This window comes from Nylanderia fulva, unplaced genomic scaffold, assembly GCF_048542155.1.
Source record: "Nylanderia fulva isolate GAGA-0341 unplaced genomic scaffold, ASM4854215v1 Scaffold47, whole genome shotgun sequence".
In the NCBI taxonomy this organism is placed as follows: Eukaryota; Metazoa; Arthropoda; class Insecta; order Hymenoptera; family Formicidae; genus Nylanderia; species Nylanderia fulva.
In genome coordinates this window covers 1,121,380-1,134,015 of record NW_028190554.1, presented here as the reverse complement: position 1 = coordinate 1,134,015, position 12,636 = coordinate 1,121,380, and the positions used below count along the sequence as shown (strand labels likewise).

At 32.9% G+C, this 12,636-nt stretch overlaps 1 protein-coding gene across 3 annotated transcripts in view; it reads right to left on the bottom strand.

Moving 5' to 3' along the window:
• The window catches only part of Mxd (MAX dimerization protein), a 53,654-nt gene that overhangs the window by 22,126 nt on the left and 18,892 nt on the right, over window positions 1-12,636 (bottom strand). For all 3 annotated transcript variants that reach the window (XM_029317497.2, XM_029317499.2, XM_085486727.1), the window contains exon 5: window positions 3,506-3,620. In XM_029317497.2, the coding sequence (XP_029173330.1) occupies window positions 3,506-3,620 (115 nt within the window). The remainder of the gene's footprint in view (window positions 1-3,505; window positions 3,621-12,636) is intronic.

Here is a 12,636-nt window from a genome sequence, read left to right as displayed (position 1 = left end):
AATCTATTCATTAACTTTTAATTTGTTCATTCAGTTGTCATAAAATATATATAAATCTCTTCGTTCTCTTTGTCCTGGCTGATGTTGGCCGATTATCAGTTTCCTTTCTATTGTACACATCACGCCATTTCGTAACGCAACAATGAGTGCTTACCTAGAAGAGGTTGGTCAATTCCGGTGCAAATTACTGAACGGGAAATAATATAGAGTACTAATATATACATACTACTGCGCAGTATATATTATATATGGAGATGCGTAGATTTTTAAATGCGTAATTATAAGACTTTTCGAAAGTTCACGAAATGTAAGATCTTGAAAATCTTGCACTCTTGAGAGAAATTTCAGTTTCCAGATTTTTCAAAATTCGAGACTTTGAGATGAAAAAATTGTTTAATCCGACTGTCGCGGAATTTGATAATCGTGACAGCATTGAAATGTTATTGATTAGTCCCAAGCAAATTTATGCAAGTTACGACGAATATAGATCGTTTCGAGATTATTATCGGTCTTGTGTGTTCTCGCACTGCGAACTTGGTAAGACAGTAGCTAGAAATCAATGACGATCCGAGCGTGGGGGATGGATGGCACTAGGGTGGAAGTAGCAGGTGACGGAATCACCTGATCGCAGATAACAGTTCCGCACGATAGGCGAAATGTGTGTCTGCGTGTGTGTTTATGCCGACGTGGCTGGTACCACGCTCGTAGGAAAGTTCCTGGCTTCGTGCTCGATTTCCATTCGGCTCGATATGAATTTACAACGTAGATAAAACGAGGTTAAGGCGAGGGTGAGACAGGGCGAGCCTCTTTGCAAAAACCAAATCGACCGATCTTAGAAGTGAGACTCGGCCCTCTCATTTCTAGCGCTTTCGTTGTTGCGATTGTGATATAATCGGCATTAAATTCGTCATCACGTAATTAATAAGGAGTATATTCAATTTCGTTACAAAGTTGAAAACAACATTTTTTTTTATAGATATAACAGGGTGTCCAGCAGACTCAATGAAAATAATTTCTTGATTTTTTCAGATTTTCCAAGACCAGAAATTAATTTTTTCCTTGACTCTTTAGTATTATTTTTTTCCAAATATATCTATATGATAAATCAATTAAATGTTAAATCACGAAATTCTTAAGTTATTTTGGTCAACAATGAAAAGGTTCGGAATTTAAAAAAACAAAATCAATTATACAATCTGGATTATGTATGATAATCGAAACAAACATGTCACTATAAACTATTTAAATAATCCCCTTTTTTATTTATATTATATCAAATTTTTTAGTTTTATCTCTATTAAACACATCGAAATAAAATAACACGATGATGAAAATATAAATTGACAAACACGCTGTAGATGAATCAATTTTTAACAACACAGAAAATTAAATTGCTGGGAGTCAAGAAAAAGTTTATATTTATTTAATAAAAAATTTCAAATTATTGAGACAAATGTAGAAAAATATGAAAAAATCCAGATAAATAAAATTTTCTGACTTTTCCCTGACAATTCCAGATTTATAAAATTCCCTAACAATGCCCGGTTTTCCAGATTTTCCTGACCACTAAACACCCTGATATAAATAATAAAAAAATACCATATAGTAGGATATTTAAAAAAATTATAAATTTCTCTGAGTCTTGATAAAAAATGTTATGTCAAGGGATGAATAGAGGGGATAGTAAAAAAGAAAAAGATGAGAGCGCGAAATAATTAGCCACAAAGATGGCGACGAAGATGTCTCATCGAGAGTGTGAAAAAGATCGCGAGGATAGGGCGAAAAACAAGAGAGAAGTTCAGGGAGGCGGACAAATGAAGAATTACATGTTACCAACTGCGCAAAATACAAGTCCGTTTCGCTCTTCTACTCATCCTTCCACCCTCGTTTCGCCCCTTTCTCAGAGCTTTACTTTCTCGTGGGGATGTATAAGCTACCCTTACAGAAACGACTCTTTCGAGTCTCCCAATTCCTCTTCCCCCTGTCTTCTTAGCTTCCATTTTTCCTCTTTTAACTTACTTCCTTCGTCTCCTTTCTCTCATCTTCCCTCTTTATTTCGTCGAGCAAAATTTTTTCGCTCCTGTCATAATTACTCTATTACTGTCTCTAAATCTTTGCGTGATGGATTTTGAAAATTTAATTTTACGAAATATTCTTACAAACGTCTTCTCATCAAAATTCGATGTTTTTGTGTTAAAATAATTGTGGTGCTAAAAATATGATGACAATATATTTCTGGTGCGCAATATCTATCGGTAGTATCTTACGGATGCACTTAAACCGCGCGTAGTAAGTTTTCTCCTCAAATGGCGGACTGGCGAACATTTTTCTAATGTATCTAACGCAGGCATATAATGTATGTACATAGGTACCCGCGGGTCAGATTGATGTACACGCCGAGTCTCCCACGCGGACTATGCATGCACGAATAAACGGTGGATACGCACTGCTGCTCGCCATTCTACAAGGTGTTGCGAATGCACAAGTGCGCAAATCCTCTAACAGATGATCGAGAAATTACATCAGCATGTAAAAAGCGCCTTTTCATGCGATAAATTATTATAAAATCATTTTTTTTAATATTTATCTCTTATATTAATCGAATTTATTTTTATTGAAATTATTATGTAATATTAATAAATAATTTTCATATCTAAAATATATGTTTTATTATCAACATTTCTTTTCAGTTAGCCTTAACACTTTTTTCTCTCTCTCTCTCTGAAAATAATAATTCGTATCTAAAAATATTTCAGATATTTTTCATTATCAAGCAAAGAAGAAATTTAAAATATCTCGAAAAAGAAAAAACAATTTCAGATAAAAAGCGAGGAGGAAGTCATATTATAACGTTAAGTACACTTTGAGAATACATAAACGGAATGTGTATATCTACATATATATACGTACAGGTGTGAATAAACGAACAAATAAGTGTATATTTTAAGTACTGTTTACAAAGACGATTGCTTCAGCAGCCTCGTCACCTGTTAGAATCCGTGCACATACTTTTATCCGCGTCACCCTGTAGACTCCGCGGAAAACACCGACGTGTGCACACGCATTCACACATGCAGTACGCACGCCATTGTCCCTGGCAGTCTGTAATTTACTAACTACGCATCCATTGTGTGCGTCGCCACTCCGTTTGCTGCAACACCTTCTTGCTCTGCCTTTCTTTATACCGCATGGTCCCATTTGTTCCTCCCAAACTTTATTCCAACTGAGAAACAATAAGTTTCGAATGCGCCACCGATCACATCTCGCCCGTTATATCTCGAATCCCTAACTTTTGTCATTTTTCATCTAATTTTTTCAGAATGATAATTTTTTATCCTTACTATGTATGACATTATCGCAAGACAAATTCTGAATACCAGTCTTTAAGGTGATCGCTAGTTGTCGAAGGTAAAAGAATGATCTGTCTCTTCTGAGACTTTTAATTTTCTGCGACCTGTTTTCAATCTTTTATCAAGTCTACCTTGATAAAATCAGTCGGACTCACCTTGATAAAACGCTTGGCCTTGGTCAAAAGGCCCAACGTGGTATGCCTCGAAGTTTCCGGCCCAAGTGGTACCAGCAGCTTCAACTTCTCGAGACAAGTCCTAAGGTGAGCTCTCCTGCAACAGACAAAAATTCGTTACAATTGTCACATTGTTACCATTAAAACTATATTAGTAACGTTAACATTGAAATCAGACGACATTTTTGTACGCGTTTTGTATTATCAAAAAAATCTGAAAAATCGCGATTAAGGCGTTAAGAAGTTTTGTCGTAAAATAATGTTTTAATCAGCCAGAAATGATGCCTACTTTCGTAAAGATTACGCGTAAGCTGCATGCGCCTATTAGCGACGTTTAATTATAAATTTATGACCGGTTTATAGCTACCATCCTAGAAAATAGAGACCGAGATGACGGAAGAATGAAAGCATGGAAGTTTCTTATTAAAGTAAACTCACAAAAAAAAAGAGAAAAAAAGAAATTGGAAAAATAATAGAAGGAAACTCGAAAACTGCAAATGTTTATAATATTAAATTGCGCAAGATTTCTTGTCATGTTTTTTCTACATTTTCTGTCAAACAAAGTTAATACGACCTAAGTATCGATTAAAAAGTTTGTTCGAAATGCAAAACGTGTATTAAGAGATTCAATGTTAATTTAATTTTATTTGACAGATGTATAATACATTTTTAAAGCATCCATATAATCTAATATTACATATATTTAACAATTTTTGCAATTATTAAAAATATCTTCATATTCTATCCTTTAACATCGTTAACTATATTCTTTACAATTTTAATCTCAATATAAAATTTTAAATAACTGTGTTATAAATAATTTTATAATCTCGATTTAAAGAAATGTAAAATTTAAGACGATTTAAAAGTTCTTCGAAAATAAACTGTCGCTTTTTAATTCTTTTGCATTAAAAATATCCTGTTGGGAAGAATATCTTCTGATGACACGTGTGAATAAAACTTAATTAAGAAAATCATTCGAAGAAAGAAAGAAATGGTGCGTTTTGTACGTATATTTTACGAGAAACAATAAGTCGGTTCTAATGACGTCATCAAACGGTATTATATCCTGCAAACGTAGACACATTCCTATCCACGTGTCCCTATGTCTATGTCTTTCTGTCTAGGCATATACTCGACATATATATTCATAAGTTATCCCGGAAACATCGAATGTCTTCTCACTCAAGGCACGAATGACTTTCTTCATTGAGAATATAAAGGCAAATCGTACATGCTTTTTTAATCAATAATATTAAGTATCTTTATAATTAAATAAATATATATATATATAAATATATATATTTAATTATACTATATACAGTGTTTCTTAAACATATGTCAAACATTCAAGGAATGATTCCTTGGCTCATTTCATGAAAAGTACCTCTGACGATTTTTCGAAAATCACTTCGTTTCAAAGATACAGAGCGATAATTTACAAGAAATACAATATTTTAAATACGATATTTTTTTATTTATGTTAACAATCAATGATAACGAAATTGATACATTCTGGCATCATATATTATATCATATCGCCTTGCATTTTCGAAACGCAATTTTCGGAAAATTAAATTATTAAAGAGGTAGAAATTTTCATATAAAATAACCCAAGGAATCACCCTTGAATATTTGACATATGTTTAAGAAGCATCCTGTATACATAAGTCCCAAGTAAAAATCTTCAGTGACACTAGTCAGTCCATATTTTTATTCTCTAAATTATAAAATTTTTAAACCAAAAACGTTGCTGAAAAGCAATATCTTCTTGCATAAATCGTTTGGCAGGATACTACAGAAGCTTCCTCATCGTTCCTGATCGCTGGCAACATTTTTGCGGTGGCAGGAAATTAACGGCAAGCAAGGATGGGAGAAAGTGAAGGGGAAAGGTGATCCTTCAATCAATGGCACAGCCGCGTGACAGCGGCATTATAAATTCTTGTAACGGCTTGTGTACCAGGGGTAACGCTGATGAATAAATACTTGGCGCGGAATTCCCGCGTTAGAGTCGTTGAATTTACTTCGGCAAGTGGTTAGGAAAGCGGAGAATGCGTATCAGGAGGGAATTGCCCTCAAAGGGCAGAATGCCTTGGGGTGCAACGTGCGCGCAAGCGAAGTAACAGTTGAGTATTAATTCGCCAGCGAGAACACGTATACAAAACAATCTCCGTCCCATTTTATTCTGTTCAGCAAGCTGAAGAAATGTTTTCTGAGCTGCTGCACCCGCTATTGCTTCCGTATTTGGCGACCGTGAAATAAATAAAACCCCTTTTTTTTTTTTTTTTTTTTTTTTTAAATTAATATCGACGAATGGAATTTGAAAATTGAAGCAACTTTTGATTTTTCGGGCTGTTCAGATTCAATGAAAAAATTGCCTGACTTTTTCAGATTTTCCAAGACCAGAAATTAATTTTTTTCCTGAATTTTGGTATTATTTTTTCCAAATATATAATTTGCATATATCTATATGATAATTCAATTAAATGTTAAATCATAAAATCCTTGAGATATTTTTGTCAACAATAAAAAGATTCGGAAGTTAAGAAAATAAAAATTTAAATCAATTATACAATCTGCATTATGTACGATAATCGAAATAAACATGTCACTATAAACTATTTAAACAATCATCTTTTTTATTTATATTATATCAAATTTTTTAGTTTTGTCTCTATCAAACACATTGAAACAAAATAACACGATAATGAACATAATTAACAAACACGCTGTAGATGAATCGATTTTTAACAACAGAAAATTAACGTGCTGGGAGTGAAGGAAAGGTTTATATTTGTTTAATAAAAAATTTCAAATTATCGAGACAAATGTAGAATGTGAAAAAAATCCAGATAAATAGTAAAATTTCCTGAATTTTTTCCCTGACAATTCCAAATTTATAAAATTCCCTGGCAATGCTCAGTTTTCCAGATTTCCCTGGACACCCTGTAAATTAATCGACGACTTGGAATTGAAAACTTCAAGTAACTTTTGATTTTTGTTCTCGAATTACAAAATTGAAGCTACATTTGAGACGACCTGTACAAAGCATGAAAATAACGTCGCAAGTGCGTAGCCAAGCTTGGCGGGAGCAATGGCCGACCATGAGTTAGATCGCTTTAACAGCCGCCTGTAAACAGCCTCGTAATTTTATTTCTACCCTCGCTCCGATATTTTCTCTGTCTCTCCTTCTGCGACACCCCATCACTATTGCTGTATCATCACCCCCTGTTGCACATTTGCCATTCGTCCTTGTCTTCACTCCTTTGACCTTTTTCTTTTACTTTATTTTTATTTGTATTGGTCTCCCTTCGGGCTTACACAATTAATTATTATTAATGGTACAACTTGGTAATTATATTCATCACGTCTATGTGTGATAGGGATTATATATGTATTATTAGTTCCTATGTAATATTATTTATTGCCACATTAAACTGTGAAAGGGATAGCTGTGAAAGGGTAGTATTCTGAGAATCTTAGAGTAGATAATCAACTAACCTTCATTAGTTTAGCAACTATTAATCAAATTATAATTTATTGCACACATAGAATAATAATTAATTTTTAATAACTAATTACTGAGCTATTAGGTAATTAATATTAAAGTTGTAAGCAGTAATATTTTGTCTATTTACACTTGTATTTGAAATAAAAATATCTATCAAGGATTCTAAATGAAACAGATTTTAATTAATAGTTATTGTCCGTTAAGATATCTCAAAACACATTCAATTAACAACAATATAGATATAAAAAAATTTTTGGAGTATGCTCTTCAAATAAACTTAAAAAATAATAAAACTTTTCACATAAGTGTATAAGAATAAATAATAAAAAAATAAATCATTTGCTATATTGCTAACTGAATGGATGAATATTAAAATATATTTTATCTTTGAAATGAATATCAATCAGTTAATTCCAGTCAAAATTTTTGATTAATTATGGACTGGTGTAATTTTTTCAACCCTGCAAACTTTTCTCATATTTTCATCAAAATTATAATACCCTTGATTAATCGAGCATTCAACGAAGTTGAGTGAAGCGATGCAGCCGTTCGAGCAAGACGAGCTTTCGTTTGAGGGGTGATTCGGGATAGTTTAGCAATTCATTAGGACGGACACTCGAGAGTCGAGACTTAGGCGAACTTGGACTTCCTTCAACTGGCGTCCATTCTATAGAGAGGTTGAACAGAGAACGCGCATGCACGAGAGGGAAAGAGGAAGATGGTCGAGGCATTACTGCAAAATACCGTTTGTAGACACAAGCGAAATGGGTCTGGCTTAATTAAACTGTATGCAGCTTCCTAAAACGGGATTCCATTTAAAGTCAAGCTTTAAACCTCGGATCTCCGCAAGTTTCTTTTCGCGAGATTTTCCCTCGTTTCCCATCTCACCTTTGACTCACAGTTAATAGCGCAAAATGTTATAATAACCATTCGAGATGCGATGTGAAACAGATGTTCACGTAACTAAAAATAGTTCAAATTTCTGCGTCACGATGTTCTCGCGTGTTTAATTTGTCACGTGAAGTCGTAGCGATCCCAGCGCATTTGAATACAATATATTAAAAATATACTAAATATAACACTGTTTACGTCAGATTCAGTTTACATTTAAAAAATTCTAAAATAAATGTCTTTTGACAAATGATCTCTTACAATAATGCTTAATTTTTGAAAAACTTTGGCGACTTTTCAAGACTTTACAGAAGAGTAAAGAAAATGTAGGGAGGAGGAATAGTAAATCTATGACATGAAAATCGAATATATTGCATTGCAGATATAAAATTCATATTTAAAAAAATGATACAGTAACATAAAAAAAATGAATATCAATATGTGAGATTGAAGTACGGCTGAGAGACTCTATAACTGCGATTATATTTGAAACACCCGTTATAATTGAACGCGCATTCATATGGGTATTCATCGGCACGTGTAAACGCAGCACTGTATGTAATACTGGTTTCGCTTAATTAAGCTGCGTCTGCTGTGCCGAAATCTTTAGCGAGTGACAAAGGCGAGTCCGCACGTGCCTTCATTAAGACTCCCCAATTCGGAGTAGCGATCCCTGACTAGCTCAACCATGTACCTAAAGGGTTCTAGAGATAAACGCATCTTCTTCAATATTGAAAGAACGTGCTGTCTTATCTCTCCTCATTTTTTATAAAGAACCATAAAATCCATATAATCAAATATTAAATATATGTTTGAACAGAGTGTCAATGCAGCAGATTCAATGAAAAAAATCTCCTGATCTTTTTGGATTTTCCAGAAATTCATTTTTTCCCTGACTCTTTTTAGTATTATTTTTTCCAAATATATAATTTGCATATATCTACATATGATAAATCGATTAAATGTTGAATCATGAAATCCTTGAGATATAGTTTTATCTCTATTAAACACATTGAAATAAAATAACCCGACAATGAAAATATAAATTAACAAACACGCTATAGATGAATCGATTTTTAACACAAAAAATTAACGTGCTGGCAGTCAAGAAAGAGTTTATACTTATTTAATAAAAAAATTCAACTTATTGAGACAAATGTAGAATAATACGAAAAAATCCAGATGTAGTAAAATTTCCTGACTTTTTTTCACTGACAATTCCAGATTTCCCTGACCGTGCTAGACATCCTGTTAAATTGACATGAAACTATGCGAAAAATGTAACTATTCCTGTCCGATTTTATTATCGAACTACCGTGCAACATTACATTCTATTATAATGTCTACAAGGCGGAAAGGAAAGGAAAAATTGGCAAAAAAATCCTGTATAGTCAAATAGAAGCATTGGCCGATTGCCATCTTATTTTTAAAGTCGATGGCACAGGAAAGCGTGTTATTCTCCTCCTTTCTCCCACGCTCTTTCTCTCGCACCTCCCCTTTTCTCTCTGTATTCGCGGGTTCCAGATCGCATCTCTCTCGGCAACTTGATCTTGACCTCTCGAACCCGCACGTGATTGTGCCGGCTATTTCTCTTCGTGTTCTCTCCTCTCCGCTTCGTTTATTTCTATTCCGCTCTTCTCTTTCTCTGCATCTACTAGCTTACTGTACTCTCATTCTTTTTCATTTTTTTAAATAAAATTTGCATTATAATACAATGAAATTCGAAAAAATTTTTCGTCGTATTTTTCCAAACTTAACAATCTTGTTTCTATGCTAGTTTTATATTTTTTCGACCCAATTTCTGAATAACGCAATTCTTCATTCGCATATCAAGTCGCTTCCCAAAAAGTTTTTGAATCGAGAAGAGCCAAGCATTGGCTGACAAGTCGTTTCGCTTTTCCTGGATGCGAGAGTAAGACTTTGTTGATCGTAAAATTTGGAGTCTCACGGCTGCCTTTCTTCTTATACTCTTCGTCCTCGTGCTTCCTTCATAAAACTTTCATTGCGCCTCAAAGTCTCGTTTGAGGTTCATCGAAGAGCCAGCGAGCAGGAAAAATTCGCGGCCGTCTTATCTTTCCCAGCGATATTATATTCCAAATACAGCTCAACTCTTTGGCTTTTACAACATACTTATCTCGCGTATTTTTATACAGCACGTTCTTTATACGCTCTTATATATAATATACTTGTTTTATTCTAGCGTAGAAAGTGTGTAAACAAGTATAATCAAAATGATTACAAATATTTTTCGAAAGTAAGGACTAATCTAGCACGTCTAAGCGTATAGAAAATGTAAATTCTAAAAAAATACGTGTTTGTGAATTTTGTAATGCACAACAATTCATCCACTTTGTTTCCATTGCGCAGTCGCACGGTTTCTCGCCGACTGATAAAATCGCCACGCTTATCACCAGGATCCTTCATGACTTATTCAATGTATGACTCGAGCGTAAAGCTTTCCTCCGCCGATGTATCCATTCTCATACTCTTATATCCTTGATTCGAGGTGTTCTTTTTTTTTCTTAATACGATCAAATATAGATAGAAATAGAAATAAAAATAATAATGTTATAGAGAATATCTCAAAATATCGAATGCCGTCTTAATTAATCCACAGAGATTTCAGAATTATAATTCCCATTAACAAAAAATAATCTTAAATATTTTTGTTACGTAGAAAAAGTTTTTTCTAGAAAAAAAAAACTTTAAATTATGCTAATATACTGAATGTTGTGCATTGCAAAATTTACACAGCATACTCCTTCAAATTTACTTAGTTGTTTTTTCGCATTTAGTACTCATTATAAACTCTATCCAAGTTAGTTGTTATTTTTAAAAAATATAAAAAATACATGTGTTTTAGTTAAGCTTGCTTGTTATATTTTAAAATAAAATAAACTCTTTTTTTAATGTGTTAGCCTAATAAAATTAATATTGTTCATCTCAACAATGAAACGTCTATAGAGCATAATAATAAAATCATAATGAAAAGTTCAATGTAAAAAGTATGACATATCAAATGATCATTTATATATATATATATGTATATACATTTATGTATATATACATCCACAAATGATTTTCTTAACTTGGTTCGTGGCTTGAGTCAGGTCAAGTAAGAGGGACAAAAGTGCACGACTGTCACGAGTTACGATTACGAGTTACACGACGCAACGATTAGAGAGCCTTACGAATATTATCTGACATTACAAGCAATGGCTACGTGTCCCTTTTTAATTCCTCTCTAAACATCTCGTTATTTATTGAACATGCTAGTGTCTAATATTAACGTTCAAAAGCGAACAGAAAATTTTAGCACTGTATATATAAAACTTATGAAGATATTGTGTTACATAGATATCGCAAGTTTTTCATATAAATTTCGTTGTTTTCTAAAAAGCTTTGATCTTCTTATACAAAAATTAAATTTGTAAAGAACAATATATACACGTTTACGAACGTTGCTGTATCGTTATTACAACATTATTCGACAAACACATTTTTTTATATCTTCCCTTCTTTTTCTCTTATGTGTTGCTTCTGCATGAACACAAATAACCTAAGTTAACCTCTCACCGAGCACGTACTATGCTGTTTTCTAGAACGATACAGTTACTTGCTAGAGCACGTCCGACCGTTAGTCAGACTCCGATAATCGCATATAGCGTGTCTATAGGTCGATCCAGGTCGAGTGCAACATTTGTTGCAGTTGAAAAAAAGCACGACGCATTTCAATTTTTTCGCTCCTTCCTCTTTCTGACACAGCTGAGAAATGTGTTTTTAACAGGTATCAAAAAGGTCCACAGAAATTTTTGTGTTAATTTAACATAATATAGATATGTTAAATGAAGACATAAATACTGTGTTAATATTTTAACACAAAATAAACGTAAAACTTCAAGTAATTTAAAATAAATTTGGTGTAAAATTAACATAATTTTAATGTAAAAATATGTTTAAACATTTTTTTAGAGATTTATCGTCCTTATATTATAAAATAAAAAGTCTACATTTTTTTCAGTAAATTTTAACAAATCTTGTCACTAATAAAACAAAACGTATATTTATTGTGTAAAATTAAAAATAGATGCACATTGTGTTATTTTTACATCCTTTTTCAATTGTTTAAACAATTTAACATTTAAGTTCAATTAACACAACAGCATTATATTGAATTAACACATAAATGTGTTAAATATTTAACACAAATTTTAACGGGAACCGTTTTTCCGGGAACAAGAAAACAAATTTTCCTACTGTGCAGAATGTATTATAAAATCATAATTTTAAAAAAGTTTTCTCAGGTAAAATTATTTTTAAAAAATTCGATTATATGCTAATTCGATTTCAAACTAGGTCTTCATCATCTCAGTTCGTAAGTTTTCTACGCTGAAAGCAGAATGCATTCTAATCTTCCTGACAAATCTGACAAATGTAATTTCACATTTTAGTGTTATCTAAAGTTACATTATTTTAATGCAAATTTTCACTCGCAGATATACGGTAAAGGAATAACGTTGATGACGAGAAGAGCACGAATTTGTCTCATCAAATCGACCCATGTGGAAAATTGTTAGGGCAACCTCAAAAATTGTCGGGGCCTTTAAAGGCTTAAACGTGGGCCATCTTAGGCCCTCTAATTTCCAGGAATGTACCCATTTTTTCGGGATGTGTATGTGTAAAATTGATACAAAAATAATTGCAATTTAAT